The 19,597-nt window shown below is 39.4% G+C and overlaps 1 protein-coding gene across 3 annotated transcripts in view; it reads left to right on the forward strand.

Annotated features, from left to right (window-relative positions):
• BBS9 (Bardet-Biedl syndrome 9) overlaps nucleotides 1-19,597 on the forward strand; it is a 332,853-nt gene that overhangs the window by 20,381 nt on the left and 292,875 nt on the right. For all 3 annotated transcript variants that reach the window (XM_070425210.1, XM_070425211.1, XM_070425212.1), the window contains exons 4-5: nucleotides 1,411-1,475; nucleotides 5,711-5,824. In XM_070425210.1, the coding sequence (XP_070281311.1) occupies nucleotides 1,411-1,475; nucleotides 5,711-5,824 (179 nt within the window). The remainder of the gene's footprint in view (nucleotides 1-1,410; nucleotides 1,476-5,710; nucleotides 5,825-19,597) is intronic.

Here is a 19,597-nt window from a genome sequence, read left to right on the forward strand (position 1 = left end):
AGTTAAAATTTGTTACTCTTTGTTTGTAAGATGTGATCTCAGGATAAGGAACCTAGCTGGAGCCCAGAGCTTTAGGTCCTACAGCTGGGATTCAGATCCAGGTCTGACTCCACACTCTACTATCTATCTGTTCATGACATTGTTTTCTGTGCACGATGGGAGATTGCTTTTTGGGGGCGGGGGGTGGGGGGGCGTTCAGGGCACATATAAAACACTTCTGAAGGCAATATTGATTATGTGGTTGTTGTGTATATTTGCATTTCCTGGTAGTAGAGCAAGCAGTGGGTATTTATATATTCATTGTAACAATGTTTTGCAAGTCTTATCGGACATACTTCTCCTTTTCCAAATGAGAGACCAATTCTCTGAAAGGGTCCATGATCACACAAGTATCAAGGTGAGAGTCAGGACTCTACCCCAGTCTTCAGATTCCAATGATCGTCCCTGCACTTCAGGACAGTCTGCAGAGCGCAGGTCAGATACTGGAGGCCTGCTTGCAGATGTGTCTGAGATGGAAAAGGCCTGCCAACATCTGAGAACCAGGAGGAGAGCTTGCTTCCCTGCATATGATGTCAGTTGGCTCAAATAAACCCATATATATAGATATGAAGCTGGAGATTTCACATACTAGTAAAAGCCCTATATTCTGTTTTTTCTTGGAAAAAAAAAAGTGGAGATCTGGCCAGAAGCCCAGAACTGAGCAGCAGTGGCCTCCCTTAGTCTGGCCCCAGTCTCCAGTGGATCACAGCCCTTCCCTCATTTTACCCACTGGCTGACCCTTGAAGACTTTGAATTGCGGATTTCTAGACTCTGCCTTCCTTGTCTCTCGAAACCACTTGACAGGGGCTGGGTGGTGAGTGGTGACAATGGTCGAGCTGAAATACATCCAGTACCTTCCGTGATGTTTCAGAGCTGAACGTGCTGGATGCCATGTAAAGTCATTACTATTGTTTCTTCACGATCAGCGTTCTGTGGTGCTTCATACTTTACAAGGTGCTTTCACGTGATTTTATTTCATCCAATCGAAACCTCTTATCTTCCAGAAGGGGAAACAGGCTGGGAGAGAGTAAGTGACTTGGCCAAGGTCACAGGTTTGTTGGTGGGAGAGCCAGGCCCTGCCCTGGGCCTCCTTGTTGTGGGGCAGCTCAGAAAGAGCCTCCACAGGACTCTCTCGAGAGGCTCCCAAGCTTCCGTCTGGAGGCAGCCTTTCGCGGCCCAGCCCCGAGCCCCGGGATTGTGAAGCTGGCGGCTTGCTGTTACCTTTATTTTCCGGTTTAGAATGTCGGCTATGAACTGCTTACTTTACTCATGGTAGACTGTGGTTATAATCGCTTTTAAAAATTATTCTACAATTTTTTGGTTCCATCTGAAACTAATATTTACACTTTTAAAACTTTCCCCATTTTTCAGAGGCACTGAAATGCTTCATTTGGCTGTGTTGCATTCTAGAAAACTCTGCGTCTACTCTGTTTCAGGTAAGAAACATTGTTTTTTTCTAATGGAGAATTTGTATTAAAAACTGGGCTTTTTGATATTATGAAAGAATAGATATTCTCTAATGTGACTTGGTGGAGGACAACACACATTCGGGTTGAGGTTTCCTTAATGAGCATTTTCCCCTCGATCATTTATTGTTTCAGCTGCTTGGGCTGTTACATTTCCTAGGTCGGCTATTTCCATGGGTGCTTCCATTTCCAGTGGAGGTTCCGTGTAACCTCCTTCTACTTAGGAATAGTGGCCAGGATTGCCTATGACTAATACAGGCCAATTCTGGTTTCTTAGGACACTTGAGTTTTAAGAAATATTCAATAGCAGTTAAAATTCATTAGCTGCTGAGTCACTGTGGTTTAAAGTACATTTTCTTTGGTGAACCTCAAGTGTTTTTTCTCTACAGTTCCAATTTCTTGGCCTTTGGGTGTTTTCACCCAACCAGACCTCAAGGCACTTATTTGAGGCTTAAGCAGGTTTCTATCTCGACTGTTCTGTGGGTACAAGTATGTTAGTTAAAAGTGGCATAGTTTCAGCATTTTGGACCTTGTTAAATATAAAAGGTAACTTAAAAACTTGTGTTTCCGTTATTAGATAAATTTTAGTGTAGGTTGAGAGTGTTATTTAGATGGATATCAATATTGGGGAGTTTTTTATGGGGACAATAAGGATAAGGGTCTGTGGGCCTATTCCTTATTCAAATGATACTCACCTGTGGAGTTTGCTGTAAACGTTAGCTTTTGTTTGTTTATTTATTTATTTTTTATGTTAATCCTCACCTGAGGATATTTTTCCCATTGATTTTTAGAGAGAATGGAAGGGAGGGGGAGAGAGAGAGAGAGAGAGAGACATTAATGTAAGAGAGACACATGGATTGGTTGCCTCCCTCACGTGCCCTGACTGGTGCCAGGGATTGAGCCTGCAACCGAGGTTTTGACCCTTTAGTCCGAGGGCCAACACTCTCTAACCACTGAGCCAAACCAGGTGGGGCCAATGTTAGGTTTTAGGATTTGGATTTCTCCCATACATTCTCTTGATCTGGGCTTTCTTTGTATTTGGCTTTCAGTTTGAATACCAATTTGTTTTTCCTGTCCCTGGGCTGGATAGTCCTAGGCCAGTGATGGCGAACCTATGACACGCGTGTCAGAGGTGACACGTGAACTCATTTTTTTGGTTGATTTTTCTTTGTTAAATGGCATTTAAATATATAAAATAAATATCAAAAATATGTCTTTGTTTTACTATGGTTGCAAATATCAAAAAATTTCTATATGTGACACGGCACCAGAGTTAAGTTAGGATTTTTCAAAACGCTGACACGCCGAGCTCAAAAGGTTCGCCGTCACTGCTCTAGTAGGTGGCAGGCATATTTGCTGAAGGAATGAGTGCACCGATTTCTGGATAGTGCTGAGGCAGTTGGTGTTGGCTCACTCTTACTCTCTTTGTGTTATTTCCTTCCTTCCTTCTTTTCCTTCTTTGTGACCTCTATCACTTCCTTTTCTACTCTCTCTGCCTCAGAGGTCCTGTTCAGTACCTCTTATGGTCATTATTAAATATTCTCATTGGTTTCACAGTAGAAGATGTTGCTCCTCCTGGTGGAGGGAATATATTTAGGTTGCAGAGTAAATGAGAAGGTGTGATACAGGCGACTTTATTGTATGAATCTCGTTGTTCTTTGTTTTCCATCCTAAGCCTGTTAACTGTGAGTGCTGTTTTATTAACTGGGTTACACAGGTCACGGGAGAGGGAGTCTTGCCCATGGTCACCCATGAATACTTCTTAGAGAATTGGTCCCTTCTGGGGGCTCCAGGGGGTCTCTAAGAGGGCAGGAGAGGGAAGCATGCTTGAAAGTAGAAATTAGGTTAGGCTCTTGGTCTTCCCTGGTCCTGTTTGAACCGTGGCCCAGAAAGACAGAATCCTTGCTCTGCAGGCCTGGCTCAGGGGTTGATCATCGACCTATGAACCAGGAGGTCACAGTTCAATTCCTGGTCAGGGCACATGCCCAGGTTGCAGGCTCGATCCCCAGTAGGGGGTGTGTGGGAGGCAGCTGATCAATGATTCTCTCTCATCATTGGTGTTTCTATCTCTGACGTCCTCTCCCTTCCTCTTTCTGAAATCAATAAAAAATAGATTAAAAAAGAAAAGAAAGACAGAAGCCTTTTGAATTCCACTCAGGGGTACAGCATAGACTTGGGGTAAATGTGTTATGTTTATAAAAAACGCCACTGAAAGAAACTGGCATGTTTGCTCACAGCTTGTTCATGGGATATGGTATCCTCCTGCAAGTCAGTGTTGGAAATGGGAGTTATGGGTCACCGGAATGGTGATTCTTCTCGCTCTTTTATTCGCTGTATTCTTTTACAAGCTCTGTGTTCCCTGGGGATGGGGAGTTGTCCAGACTACACTGCTAATGCCCCACCTCACTTCCCTTCTCGGTCTCTCATTTCTGCAGCCTCTTACAATATTCGTAGGCTGACAATTTGTCTATTTTTCCTGGCTTGGCTTAAATTGTGAGGCAGGAAAGTTCATGTTTTTGTTCTCTTGAAAATGTTTCTTGAGGTTCCTGTCTGAACCTTCCCCCTAGCTTTCACTGTAACAGGGGAAGCGTAAACATTTTCTAGTTTAAATACAACCACTGGTGTCAGCAGGTGGAAGTGTTGCCGAACTTGACATCCTTACCCCCAGCTGCCCCCTCCCAATTATATTTTGTCTTCTTTTACACGCTGTGTGCAGCTAAAATGGATTCGAGGCAAACTAGAGATTCCCTAGACACACCAAACACCCCTTAATAGTCAGAGGCTTTTTGGTGGTGCTTTGTCGTCAAACACATGCTTACTATAGAGACCCAGCAGGCTCCTGCTGGCCCGGAGTCAGCCCATCTTATCAGACTCCCCATAAGGAACAGCAGCCCCGGGCATCTCCAATCCTTTCTGATGGGCTTCAGTTCTGAGTAAGTGGCTACACATGTGTGAGCTTAAGCCATCCTGATTCTGTTCTTTTAGATAGCCTTTCCCCCAAATTGTGTACTTCTCAACAAGCATTTACTAATAATCATTTGACCTATTTGTGGAATTTTAATGTTAGCCATGAGGGGCAGAAACATGGGGTTCCTTACTCTTGACAGGCTTATGTCATCTAATTTGGTTATTTAACACAACAAACCTTTTAACTTACTGTGGGAAGGCTTTTATTTCATTTAACAACATTAGATTTTTCAGTGGTTATATAAAAGTGCACCAAAAATGGTTGTCAAGGTAACCGTTGATTTTCAATAGATTTTTTTGTTTAAATAAGTAAGATCTTGTTTAAGGCCAACAGCATAAATGTTTTAGTAACCATTTACTTGCTAATTGATGAAACTTTCCAGTAACTTTGGCTATGTGGGGATTATGATTATAGGTATACAGTTATTATATCCAGTCTGTGTATCCAAGGGCAAAACTTATGTACGTGATTTTAATCTTATGTCATTGATGCTTCTCTAGGAAAAAATGGCCAGAAATTTTAGATTTTCAGGTACTATCTTTATTTTAAGGTGGTATCTAAGGATGCATTGCCTAATGTTCTCTAGTTTCACTACTACATTTTTTTTAAGATTAAAAAAATTGATTTTTAGAGAGAGAGGAGGTGAGAGGGAAAGAAAAACATCAATGTGAGAGCGAAAAAAGCGATGGGCTGCCTCCTGCGCGCTCCCTATTTTCAAGGAAATTCTTCTTGGCAGACTTCAAAGAAAACACCAAGTTGTCTTTACTTGCTGAGGGAAGCTTTAGAGGATCTCTCCATTCAGTGAGAATATGATGCATTAGGGCTTGAGTACTATTTTGAGAGTTGGGACAGAAAATTGAATTGCTTGAACGTGTGGGGAATTTTGTTATTGTTTCTAAGTGCAAAGAAGTTAACCTTATTTATTGCAGACCTGAAATGGGAGGGTTTTGTTGTTATTTGAATGATTACACTTTACTCAGACATAGTGAAAATGAATGATAAAATGTCACTATGGTGTAGTCTTGCGGAGACTAACCTGTTAGAACTGAGCTGGCGTTCTGTGCCATCCGCATGCTGATTGTTCACAATACACAGTGTTTCAGTGCTTTGTCATTTTAGATTTTACCGACATCGAATTACTTGGAATCGGTGTAGAGGAGGACTTTTTTATGTAATATTTTTTAATGTAAACAAATACAAAGCAATGATTCATATTTTTAAATGTTTTTCTCCTTAGGAACCTTGGGTAATGTGGAACATGGGAACCAGTATCAGATCAAACTGATGTATGAACATAATCTTCAGAGAACAGCCTGCAATATGACTTACGGGTCATTCGGTGGTGTAAGAGGTAATTTGCATTTATTTGTGAATGTGTTGTTGCAAGTCCCAAGTTAGAATGCAGCAGGTCCTCAAGTAACAGCATTTCGCGCACTGTGGTTTCATTGTCACGTTGATGAGAGGCCTAGAAAGAGAACTCTTGTTTATATCACTTAGCCTCTGGTAAAATGGGTTCTATTGTACGTCATTTCACTCAAAATTAAAGAAGCTATCTGTGATGTTAAGTAAAGACATACTTGGCGGTAAAAATGGACGATTATGTGGTATGAATCCCAAAGAGAGTTAAACATATTTTACCAAAAGCTTTCTATTCAAATACCCAGGCAAAATAATCAGAAAGGAAATCCTTATACATAAACGTGTTGGATTTTCATATAACCAGCACTTTTATATGGTTTACAGAGACATTTCTTTTTTCTTTTTTTAAAAAATATATTTTTATTGTTTTTAGAGAGGAAGAGAGAGGGAGAGCGAAAGAGAGAGAGAAACTTTAGTGATGAGAGAGAATCATTTATCAGCTGACTTCTGCACGCCCCACACTGGGGATGGAGCCCGCAACCCGGGCATGTGCCCCAATCGGCAATCCAACTGTAACCTCCTGGTTCACAGGTTCCACGCTGAAATTTGATGAGAGGCTAACTTCCGTCAGTGAAGTGCCCCCTCCCCCGCCTTAGCTGTTAGAACTGATTTTCTCTGTTCTTAAGATAAATGTTTGACATGATGGGAGACCTAGGTCCTCTTTTTTAATTAACATTTTCAATTGTTTTTTACCTACTAAAGCCCCAAAATGCAAATTGCTAAATTTTATATATCTGGAGTCCAAAAAATGATATGAGAAAAAAGTGCTTTGGATAAATGAAAGTAAGGTGTTTTTGTGTGTGTGTGTATGTGTGTGTGTGTGTGTGTGTGTGTGTGTGTGTTTGGCAGCATCAAGGCAATTCTTTGTTAAATGTTATCTTTTATTTAATTTTATTATCAGATCAAGTTAATAAAATAAAGTTTTAAATTGATTAAATAAAAAATAAATTGTTGGATTTTCTGTGACATTTTTGCTGGATTTAATAATGGGCTTCCAAAGTAATAGAGTTGCTACTATTTTGAAAAGAACAGATAACTTTGTATTTATATGATACCATCTCTTAGTTCTTAAATTATGCCTTACATTTCAAAAGTATCTTCTGAAAAAACAAGGAGATATTCTGGCATGTTTTATTTTCCTGTTGAGTAGAATATTTCAGTTTGAAACAGAAATAGCTGAGTAGCAGAAGGAATTTTTCCATTTCATGTGTTTGCAACACTTATTGCGGTATCTACAAGACAACAGGACTAAATAGTGGGGTGGTAAATTAGTAATAATTCTTCATATGGGGGGGTATTAAGGGAATGGAGAGAATCTGCTAATGTTTGTGTTTTTTTTTTATGATGAATATGTTCCAAAATTATATTATGGTGATGGTTGCATAGTCTATCAATACACTGAAAACTATTGCATTATGTACTTTAATAGGATGGTATATAAACTATATCTCAATAAAACTTTAAAAAGTTAGCCATGGCATAAAGCCCAGTGTTAGCAAGGTGATGATAGTCTCAATATCCTACGTTGCTCGTGGCCATGTGAAACGATATGACACTTATAAGGCAGGTTGGCTATTAAGAGCCATGAAAATGTTCTTGGATCTGAAATGTGACTTATGGGAATGTATGTTAGGAAATGACCCAAAATATGGAAAAGTTATATCAAGTTGCCATACATTAATTTATTTCTTCTCTCCTTCTGTCCTCCTTTCCTTCCTTTTGTATATACATTTGTGCATTTATTTGTAACGTATAAACATTAGAAGTGGTCAAAATGAGAAATAGAGGAGAATGGCTAAGTTTTGATGCATGGATTCAGTGGGTTATTATGAAGCTATTAAGATTAATTTTGTTTTCTGGAATGAACATCTTTGACTTTGAACATAATCTTTGTATACATTTCTGATTATTTCCTTGGGATAGAATGTAGGAGTGGAGTTATTGAGTCAGAGGTTATAATTATATATATATATATATATATATATATATATATTCTCAATTTGAAAGTTCCTCACCCCCAAATACTGTATAATTGGTAGCAAGTACAGAATTTAGGAAGAAGGAAATAAAAGTCACTCCAAGATATGCATATGCCAAAAGAAATCCCATTTTCTAAGCCTGTGAGCAGATCAATCTTTTAATTTGAAAACTTCCCTACACTTGATTTGAGTTTAAAAAAGGAAACTAAGAATCCTCCTTTTTTTTTTTACCTTCCTTGACATTTATGATGCCTTATTATGTTATTATTAAGTGGGTGCTATGTTAGTAGTCCTCAAGAAATGAATTAAGCAAAAAGAATCTGGCCCTATTTTAAACAAATGTAGTTTTAGACAAGGCCATGCAGTTTTTTGGCATGTGCAGCAGAATGAATCACCACTAGATGGCAGTCCTGTACAATGTTGGGCCTTAGTTGGTACTGCTGCTTTTCAGTAAAGTATGGTAACAAGTAAATTTTGATCCCAACTAATACTTTACCTTTTACTAAAAATAAACTCACCTATCCAAGTTGCAAAAAAGGAACAGAGTGGCTTTTTAAAAAATTAACTATAATAGGTAAAGCAATGTAAGAGTGCACTCTAGCTGTGCCTTTCAAACTTGAACTTGCATTTGAACTAGAATGGGATCTGGGGAAAAAATGCAGGTTCTGATTCTTTAAGTCTGGAATTGCACCTGAGAGTGAATTTCTGACAGCCGGTTCCCAGGCGCTGCCAAGCTGCAGAGATCCAGAGGTTTGCTGCCGCCTGGCATCAACCAAGGGCTGATTCTGTACCAGCCGTGTTCTCAGTGCATTGCAGGTTGAGAGGCGTACCCAAGGTATTCGTAGTAAATGGTAGCGGAGGGATTCCAACCACTCGCTTCCGGAAGCTAGTGCTGTTCATCACACTAAAAACTGCTTCCTCACCGGGGCTGTGAATGTGGTATATCCACCTTCTTCCTAATTCAGAAAAGAGCTTTCCTCTTAGAAAGGGGGCTGCATTGGTTTGGCCACAGTTAGTGCTTAACTTTGCTTCTTCAGAGATTATGGAAAACCTGTTGCATAGCTTCTGGGTCAGATGTTTTCTGTGTCAATTTCACTTTTTTGGTTGGTGCTTTGGTTTATAGGAAAAGTACCCCCCTCCCCCCCCAACAATCAGAGAGGTTATGTGTGGGAGGGTAATATAGGATTTGAAATTAGCAAAAGAGTAATTACTGTTTTTGTTTTAAACATTTTTTGTTTGCTCTCGAAGGCACCTTTTATACATTCACAATAATTCAAAGGTACATTCATTTGATGCAGTAAGGTTTGGTGTTACCTGTGCCATGTGCAATGTTTATTAACGAGAAAGAAGTGATAAAGAGCCCTGGCTGGGTAGCTCAGTTGGTGAGAGCGTTGTCCTGATGTGCCAAGGTTGTAGGTTTGATCCCTGGGGGCACATACAAGAATCAACCACTGAATGCATAAAGAAGTGAAACAACAACCTCCCCTCCTTTTTCACTCTCCCTCTCCCTTCCTTTCTCTAAAATCAGCCAGTAAATAAAAATGAAAAAAAGTGATAAAGAAATAAGAAATCTAGTTTTATGAACTAGTTGAAGAATATTTGCCTAAAATCTTCCATTATTCAGACTACTGCCTACCATTCCAGAATTTAAATTACAACATTTTCCATGTTATACTTTTTAGAGGGAAATAACTGAATTGTGCAATATTAATGGCTGTATTGTGTGTTTATTTATTTTTTATTACAGAAGGGGTGAGGGTGATGTCAGGAAGTTAAAAAATGTTTGTAGTTTCTTTGATTTAAACTTAATCTACTTTTAAAAAGGTACATGTGACTTTTTAAAAAAATACAAATGTTAGTTTATCTTTGCTTCTTATACTGTCAACAGATTAATGCTTGTAAAATTTAATGGGTGGCATAAGCCTGGACAATCAAATTACAGTTTGGAAATATACTAAATCAATTTTGAAAAGGTGGATTTGAACTGATTTAAAAACTTCCTAGTATAATTGATGGAATTTATTTGGTTTAGTAATTTGACCTCTACTTGTTTTTGCAAAAAGGAACAAATGCTATTTCTGCCTGATCTTTCTTTGATTTTGTTCATTGTGTCACAACTTCCAATGGCTGTGGACATGATACTTGACCTTAAGATTATTAAGATAAGTTTGCCCTTTTAAAACAGTATTTGGAAAAGGAGGATATTGAGATTGACTGACAGAAAGCCAGTGGTGGAGTGAAGAAAGAATGTTATTGTTTTAAGGTCAACAAGTCCATATACTTAGCTTGGTAAAATAAGACATTTCATGTAGGCTATGTGATGTATCTTGCTACCGTCAAGATATCTGAGCTAGAATTCCCTTTGCTCATGATCTGAGCTAGAATTCCCTTTGCTCATGATCTGACTTTGAGACCCTGTAGTTAGTTATATCCTCAATCATATAAAGTTTGCCCTGTAGGACTGTGACAGGTTGATGAACCTTATAATTTATAGGAATCTTTCAAGTGTGCGACAGGGACACTGAGATGAAATTGTTGATTTGTTGGAGATGTACGGGAATTTTCAGGGACTGAGGCAAGTCTGGTGTTAGTCCTCCCTTGCATCATCCCCGCCCCCCCCCCTCTGTCTTTCTGTCTTTCCGTCTTTCCATCCATCCATCCATCCATCCATCCATCCATCCATCCATCTATCCATCCTTCCAATGCACATTTACTGGGAGTTTTCTGAGTGCCCAGGCACTGTAGTAATTTCTTGGAGTAAAAAGATGAATAAAACACTTTGTGTTCCCAAGAAGTTTACAATCTGGGTGGGGGGGGGGGGGAGGGCAATAAAGACTAAGAACTATAATATATCGAGGTGGTAAGTCATAATAGAGATAGAGATGGATAGCACAAAGTTATGCTGGAGCCCTGAGGGTAGAGCAGTTTCCCTAGGCTGAGTGTGTGTGTGTGTGTGTGTGTGTGTGTGTGTGTGTGTATGTGAGGGGAAGGGAGTACATGAGGATGGGGGAATGTGCTGTTACCTTTTTTATTCCAGCTCTTCATTTTTTATCCACTTTAATTTGGAGGCTACTGATCCTAGTTTCTTGTGAATGAGCAATTTTATTGTCTTTAGTGTAAAGCTTTCAGTGCCCATAGGATGAGCCACTCACATTTCTTTTGGGGTAGTTTTTTCTTCTCAGGAAATTTATTTTTCAGACTTTGGAGCATTTTAAAAAATATTTTTATTGATTTGAGAGAGGAAGGGAGAGGGAGAAAGATAGAAATGTCAACGATGAGAAAGAAGAATTCATCGGCTGCCTCCTATACACCCTCAACTGGGGATCGAGCCTGCAACCGGTGCATGTGCCCTGACCTGGAATTGAACCAATGTCCTCCTCATTCACAGGTCAATGCTCAGCCACTGAGCAACACTGGCCAGGCTGGAAAAGGCTTTTAAATACTTTGTTAGAGATAATTACCATCATATGGTTCTTTCTTCAATTCTTAACCGCCTCCAACATTTTTTGCTTTGCTCTAATTTATGGTTTGTTTTATTTATTTTAATCTATCTTTTTAAAAAAATATTTGTGTTGATTTCAGAGAGGAAGGGAGAGGGAGAGAGGGATAGAAACTGCATGCCCCACACTGGGGATCAAGCCTGCAACCCTGGCATATGCCCTGACCGGGAATCGAACCATGACCTCCGGGTTCATAGGTCGATGCTCAACCAGTGAGCTATGCTGGCCAGGCTATCTATCTTTCTTACATTATCTGTCTGTTTATTATAATTTTGCTAGCTAAGAACACAACATGAGTTCTATACTCTACACAACAGATTTTAGAGTGTAATACACTATTGTTATCTATAGGTAGCTCTCATTCTTAAAATTAATTTTCTCGATCATAACTCTTTGTTTTACGTGAGGATATTTATATTTTGAGTTTACCTGGTAACAGCCAACTCAAGTCTTCGAGAGTTATTACTGCCCTAATGGTTTGGCTCAGTGGATAGAACATCATTTACTCATCTGGCTGGAATGTGTTTCTATACATTATTTAACCTTTTGTTATTAATATTTTCTTCTGGATAAAATGTGATATTCAGAATTACTAGTATTTGTGATAATATTCACAAATCAAAGATTTTTAAGTTTTTAAAAATTATTTAAACTCTTTAATTTTTAGTATAAGAGACATTTCTTTTTCTCTTTAATCTTTTCTCCCTCTTCTTTTTGTGCCTTTTGAAAGCTCATGTTCCTTGAATTCTTCCAGTTCTCTTATTTTATTTTGATTTTTTCCAGTCAAATGGAACTTAAGAAAAGTAGAATTTTTATCAAGGCAAGTTTAATGTAAGGGTATAGACATAGTATGGGCATGGTATAGATTATAAAGGACTGACAGCACAGTAGTCCCATATTTGTGACTGAGGTGGAAAGAAAATATTGTATATAAAAGGTTCAGTATGTTTGGAATATAGCTGTCAGTAAAAGGAGGTGAACAGATTTTGATAATATATAGGAGTATGGTAGAATATTTTTTAAATTATAAAATGACTTCTATAAGCTTATAGGGGATTATATTGTCACATAAATAAAAATTCATGGATTCTTTGGAATAAAAAGCCCGCCATAGAAAATAGTGAACTAAAGAATCATAAGCCGCCTTTGCCTCGTCTTTTTTTTTTTTTTTAAATTTTTATTGATTTTAGAGAGAAAGGGAGAGGGAGAGAGAGATAGAAACATCAATGATGAGAGATAATCATTGATTGGCTGCCTCTTGCACACCGCACACTGAGAATCGAGCCCGCAACCGGGACATGTATCCTGATTGGGAATCGAATCTTGACCTCCTTGTTCACAGGTTGACACTCAACCACTGAGCCACCGCTGCCCGGTGCCTTTGCCTCATCTTGAGGAGGCAACCCCAGATAATGATATCCTCAGCCTTCCAATAACTTCCAATTGATTAAGTGGAAGCCTTTTTCTGGTCTGCCAAGGAGATGCATTAGTGGCCACGTGCACTTGCTGACAGGCTCTGCTTCCCTGAGCCACCGGGGTGCCTGCCATTCACAGAGGGAACTGTGCTCAGCTGGGTGAGCGAGCAGATGTGAGTGAGCAGCCAGACACAGCCTCGCTCTTTTGAACGGGGGTGTTAGTGCTAATGAAAGATGACGCTGTGTTCCTTCTAGACCAGCGGTTCTCAACCTGTGGGGGTCGACCGACCCTTTCACAGGGGTCGCCTAAGACCACCGGAAAACACATATATAATTACATATTATTTTTGTGATTAATCACTATGCTTTAATTATGTTCAATTTGTAACAATGAAAATACATCCTGCATATCAGATATTTACATGACGATTCATAGCAGTAGCAAAATTACAGTTATGAAGTAGCAACGAAAATAATTGTATGGTTGGGGGTCACCACAACATGAGGAACTGTATTAAAGGGTCGCGGCATTAGAAAGGTTGAGAACCACTGTTCTAGGGAATCAACAGGTAATGTTTGATAATCCTCGTCTCACCAGTGAACCATGTGGCCCTATTTCCGAATAGGTGCGGTTGAAATGCCAGAGAGCGTTAGAGCTGAGTCCCAGTGGTGTGCTGGCTCCATCTTTGCCTAAGTGTTAGCGAGTAGGTGTGTTATAATATTGGAGCCCTTCCCTCGTTTGCTTCAAGATCATTTATGGATCCACAGTGACATACATTGGAAGATCCAGGGGATAACAGGATTGATTCTCATCCTGTGCTGGTTTTTCTTGTATAAAGTCATTTATAAACTCTCTGGTCCAAGACCCACAAAACAATGTCACTTTCCAAGAGCGTCTTCCTGTATGGTATGCTGTATAGAACCTGTAGCTCCCGAGGGCAGGTTATAAAGAGGGGTCCTGTTGTCTGCAAATTGTTTTTTTACATGATCACTTAAAATTGTTACTTTTCCTGAAAGGTGAGTTCTGATTCCTTCTATACCGTACGCTATAGAAATGTTGTGGTTAAATACTTCAGTGCCTACTATGGCTAAGAATGGGGAAAGGCTAAAAAGAATGTTTGAAGTTTCTGGGTGTTTTTGAAAAAAATAAAATAATTTCTTTCATGGTGGCTGAATGCCAAGACTGGAAAAGTGTTATGGGAATGTCTGTGGTCAGGGCTGCTGCTGGGGAGAGGACAGTTACATATGGCAGTCCTGATGGGAGATGACAGCCATTTTTGATCTCTATATAGCAGGGTCTCCTCATAACAGTGGAGTAACTGAGCTATTAAATATTTTACTCAATCGAGAAGGAAAATGATTACCATAAAACGACTTTATTCAGATGACACTGCTATGTAAGGGTTTGCAACAGTTTCAGAATTCACCTACAAAGCACATTGCCATGGGAAATGAACCATCTTCCCTCCCGCCCAGTCTCTCTTGAAGTCAATAACCCTCTTCCATTCTACAGGGAAACTCTTGCTTGCAGATTTAAATTCTAAAACAAGGGAGAGATATATGCTAACGCTTAATCTGAAAACAAGTGTTTGTGTTGACTACACCATGTTAAAGGTATTTTAAAAGTACATTAGTAATACTCCATATAGAGGTTATATATATAAATTTAAAGTAGACTGACTTTTTTGATGGACATTTAGCTGGCTTCCAGTTTTTGACTAATATGAATAAAGCAGTTATGAACATCCTTATATAATTTTTTTTATGTGGAGCGTACAATAACAAAAGTGTCATACAAATTTAGGAGGACTTTTTAAATTATACTGCTAAAAATATTTCCAGTTCTTTTCTCTATTATAACATTTGAGACACTCAACATTATTGAGACTAGAGTTCTAATTTGCATCTTCAGTATTTCATATAGTACATAATTTAAGTAACTTCTGGCTAATTTAGAAGATCAGAAATGATTAAGCTTGACATATCAGAATAAGTCTCCCCATATTATATTAATATTTGAACTGCATTTCTGCCTAAGTTAAAAATAAGCAGGGCTTTAAATCTGAATTTCCTTGCATTGAAATTTGTGAATAAGAACCTTTCAAAGCAGCGTTTGTAGATCTTTCCTAAAATAAGACAGTACTATTTAATATGGAAACAATAAATGAGCAGTATTCCTAAATCTAATTTGGAAAGTTACATTTATGATTCTAGGGAACTGTGAACATAACATGTGTGAGTGGAAAATTAAGATTTCATATGGCTTTTTGAAGCTGGTTGATTAAGTCGTATACAGTTCATTGTTCTAAAGATGAGATTTGTACAAGGTTTTGGAAGGCTGGGAGTTGTATGTTAGAAGTGCTCGTTTCCAAGGTAGTACAAACTGGTTCTAACAATCTATCATCTTCCATTTACCAAAGGAAATATGTGAAAAGAAAAGGGAAATGTTCGGGGGGAACAAAATGTTGAGATGATGAAAAGCTGCAAGGAAAGAAAAAATACTTTAGAAAGACTACTAGAAAGAAACTAGCTTTTTTCCTCAACAACCTGTCTGAATTCATTTTGCTTTCATTATATATCTAGCCTGGAGGCAAACTATGTTGAGTATTACAACAAAGAGGGTGTTATAAGGAGGACTTTTTTTTTTTCAATAATAAAGTATAACATATGTGTAAACCATGCAACTTTGTAACAGGAAACTTTATAATAAGGGAGGACTGTGCTTAGCTTTTCCACAATTTTGGAAGAATGAATTTTATTAGGTGTTAGACAAAGAAATTATCAACTGACTTTTATGTCGTAAGGTTGAAAGATTTGTTATGACCATTTCTAGACTTTAGCAGTGGTTTTAATGTGGGTCCTGATATATTAGGAACAGCGCCTAACACTATTAATATGTCTACTATTGCTAGTCCTCTTAAGGAATATGATTTTAACTTTTGCCTTTCAATGAAAGATTATTCAGAATCCTGTTATTCTGTGGTTTTCTCAGCAGTATTAGGCTGTTCTTGAATTGATCAACACATAATATAATTTGGGAACCCAATCAATGGTTCTTTTCTTTTTGAAAGATGGTGACAAATTCTTTTGAAACTTGGGAAATTGGCTCCATCATTCATCCCTTACTCTTTCTTTGCTTCTGCTGCCTAACTTCCTGAAAACCATATTGTTTTGATGTCAATATGTAGAATAGATTATCTGTTGGGAATTCAGAGTGTATTTATTATATTGGAATAACTGTAAACTGGATAAATGATCTAGGTTAGTGGGTATTGGGCTTAATAGTTTATTTGGTTAATGAGGACACTAAAATTAGGGATCTCTAATATGCCTGAACCATATTTCTTATAAATTTCCCCCAGTTTTGAGATTAACTGGCAAAAATTATGTTTTGTTTTTTTTTGGCTTCTAAAGGCTAATGTATTATTGTAGAGTTTTAGGGTTTATATACTGGTAGTGCTTATTATAGAACAGTTGAGTTTTTTTATTTATTTATCATGAAACTAGAAGTGAGGTAGAAGTATAGAAGTCAGTCTTCTAACTTTTGGCTTTTCAATTATATAGTTTTGAAATTATTATACCTACTTATTCTCTTCTCTCTCCCCCTTAAAAATAATCACACACCATTCACATTTATGCACTACTTTGAGTGGAAGGTGGGGGAATTTAATGATACCCTTTAATATGGTTCAATCCACTGCAGGGCTGTTAGGAAAGTCAGGGGCGAAGTTCCTAGGCTTACAGAGAGATGGTAGACGTTGTTAGCCAGATACATTAATATATCTTTAAAAATAGACTTTTGCTTTAAACCTTGCAAGATTCACAAAAGCATTCAAAATAACTTTAACTATATGCAGTTACTTTGCTAAAAATAAAGTCAAATAGTTCAGGAAGCTGATGGAAGCATCAGTGCCTGCCCTCTCCTCTCCTCTCCAACAGGACCCATAGCTACTGTTTCTGATGGCTGATTCCTTATTTCCTAAATGATCTGATTGCACCGCTATTTGGGAACTCATCATATTTAGATTTCGTCTCTTGCTGTACCACCGTAATAAAGCTTTTGATTCACGACATATCCATTTTCTTATCCTTTTCAAGTTATGTCACGTTTCTCATTTCTTTTGCCACTCACTTCTGCACCTACAAACAAGATAAACTTCTTGTTCTTGTTCCATCAGCTTCCACCTCTTGATTCTATATTTTGTAAAATGAGCACACGGACCATTTTATCTTTACCGTTATTTCTTTCTTCCTGAAGTCTCTTAACTCCTGTCAACTCCACCTCCATTCTTGCTTTGTCAAGGTTGATAATATTTGCATAATGCTCTGTAGTAACAACTGAGTCTTCCATGACTCCTCTATGGACATGTACCAGGTCACGCCTACTTTAACTGAATCACGTAAATATTGTTCAGTGTATCAGCATCCATTGCCCTCTTCATGAGCACCGGAAAATGCTCCTGTGGGATTTTTAAAAACATACATTTCTTTACATAGCCTCACAGTCCTCACATTATTTTTTTCAGAGTTGAGCTTTTTATTGAACGTGTTACAAAAGAGGTCAGTCACAAAGACCAAAGCCCGTGTCATGTCAGACTCCTGAGATTCTGTCTTTGCTTCCACTTTCTCCTCAGCTGGCAGCAGTGGCGGCGGGGACAGGACCGGCTGCTGGTGCAGCGCCAGCTACCGGGGCAGGTCCTCGGCCCCTGCACTGCACATGCATCGCCCGATGTTGACATCGGCCAGAGCCTTTGCAAACAAGCTTGGCTAGAAAGGTTCAACATTTACACCTGTAACGTGGGCATTGCCCTTATCCTCCGTCACCGGCGCCTCATCGTCATGCAGGCTGAGGGCCATGTAGGTGCAGGTGAGCCCCGAGGCTGGGCAGTGAGCCAGATGAAGTGAGGCTTCACCCAGCGCGGCCTGAGCTTCCTCCAAAGGGCCGAGCGCTTTCCTGGCATCTGGGGAAGAGTCGGTCCTACTGTTAAGCCTGTCACTTCTCTCTAGTTCCTCGGGACCTTCCTGTCCTCCTGGAGGTGTGGGATTTTTCTCACCTAACTTTTTACTTTTTGAATGATCTCATTTTTTTCTGGAGTGATTTTGTTTTGTTCTTTTGTTTTTCTTGGGCGTTTCTTATTTCAAGCTTCCCTCAATTGTCCGGTTGTCAGGTTTTATCTGAGGATGAGTCAGTAGAAAGACTAAGTACTGTGAAAGTGGGTTGGGCTTTTGACCAGCTGGCCTGGCTTTAAAGTGAATGGATGGGGAGGGAGCTTAAATCCAGGGCCTCCAGCTGTCAGGATGAAGAGAGGAGGGCGTGTGTTCACAGGAACCAGCATCTACACTGGTCACTGTGGTTCTTCCTAGACAGATCAGCATTTAAGAAACTCTTACTGCCCTCCACCCTTTGTTTTGTTTTGGGCACGAGGGCCAGCAAATATGTGGCTGCTGAATGCGTGGCAAGTGGGAGAGGGAAGGAAATGGACAGTTGGTTGTCTGTCCTTGCTGGCTGGCTATCTATCCATCTATCTATCTATCTATCTATCTATCTATCTATCTATCTATCTATTTATCTATCTTTCTAATATTTCTTTCAAAACATTTAAAAACATCTATTTTTATTGATTTCAAAGAGAGGAATGGAGAAGGAGAGAGGAATAGAAGCATCAATGATGAAAGAGAATAATTGATTGGCTGCCTCCTGCACGCCCCTTACTGGGGATCAAGCTCACAACCTGGGCATGTGCCTGACCGGGAATTGAACGTGACCTCCTGGTTCATAGGTTAATGCTCAGTCACTGAGCCACACCGGCTGGGTTGGGCTCAAAACATTTTTATTGAGATAGGTCACATATACAATTTACTACTTACAGTACACAGTTCGGTGATTTTAGTGTACTCTCAGACTTGTGCACCCATCACTACATCAACTTTAGAACATTTGCACCACCCCAAAATAGCCCTCACCCGTTGCAATGGTTCAGAGGATCACTTTCCAATGTGTGGAGGGGGTGGTTTCCCACACAGCACCAAGTCATTCTGACTCACCAGCTGGTTGGTTCCCATGGTGTCCTCCTCAGTTCAAATAATCTGCAAGACTGCCTCACAGGACTTAAATGAGTTTGCTTACTAGATTACTGCTTTACTATGACAAGATATAACTCAGGAACAGCCAGATGGAAGAGGTGCACAGGGCAAGGTTTGGGGAAGGGTGCGGAGCTTCCACACCCTCTCTGGATGCACCACCCTCCCAGCATCTCCATGTGTTTACCAACCAGAAGTTCACTGAACCTCATTCTTTGGGGTTTTTATGGAGGCTTCATTACATAAGCATGATTGATTAATTTTTGTCCATTGCTGATTGATTCAGTCTCCAGTCTCTCTTTCCTCCCCAGAGGTCAGGAGGTGGGCCTGGATGTTCCAACCCTCTGATCACATGGTTGGTTCACCCTATCTTTAGGTAGGCTTCAAAAGTTACTTCATTAACATAACAAATCACACCTCCATTGCTCTCAGCACTTAGTAAATTCCAAGGGTTTGGGGAGCTATAACTCAGGAATTGTGGATGAAGACCAAATACATATGATAAAATATGTGAGGGCGATCTGGCTGCGACATCTGTCACCCCACTGATCGCCAGGGTTGAGTCCACTGATCTGCCTGGCTAGGCTGCTGTCCTCTATAGCTCCCGTGTCTTCAGATCACACCTCTCCCCACTTTCGGTGGTACCTGGTGCTTTTACTTCCTGCACCTTTTCAGAATTTTATGGGTAAATAAATATATTCCTCTTCAGGCATTTAGATTTGACCTTGCT

Source organism: Myotis yumanensis, unplaced genomic scaffold, assembly GCF_028538775.1.
Source record: "Myotis yumanensis isolate MYYU_CA2020_CCGP unplaced genomic scaffold, mMyoYum1.0.hap1 SCAF_9, whole genome shotgun sequence".
Classification (NCBI taxonomy): Eukaryota; Metazoa; Chordata; class Mammalia; order Chiroptera; family Vespertilionidae; genus Myotis; species Myotis yumanensis.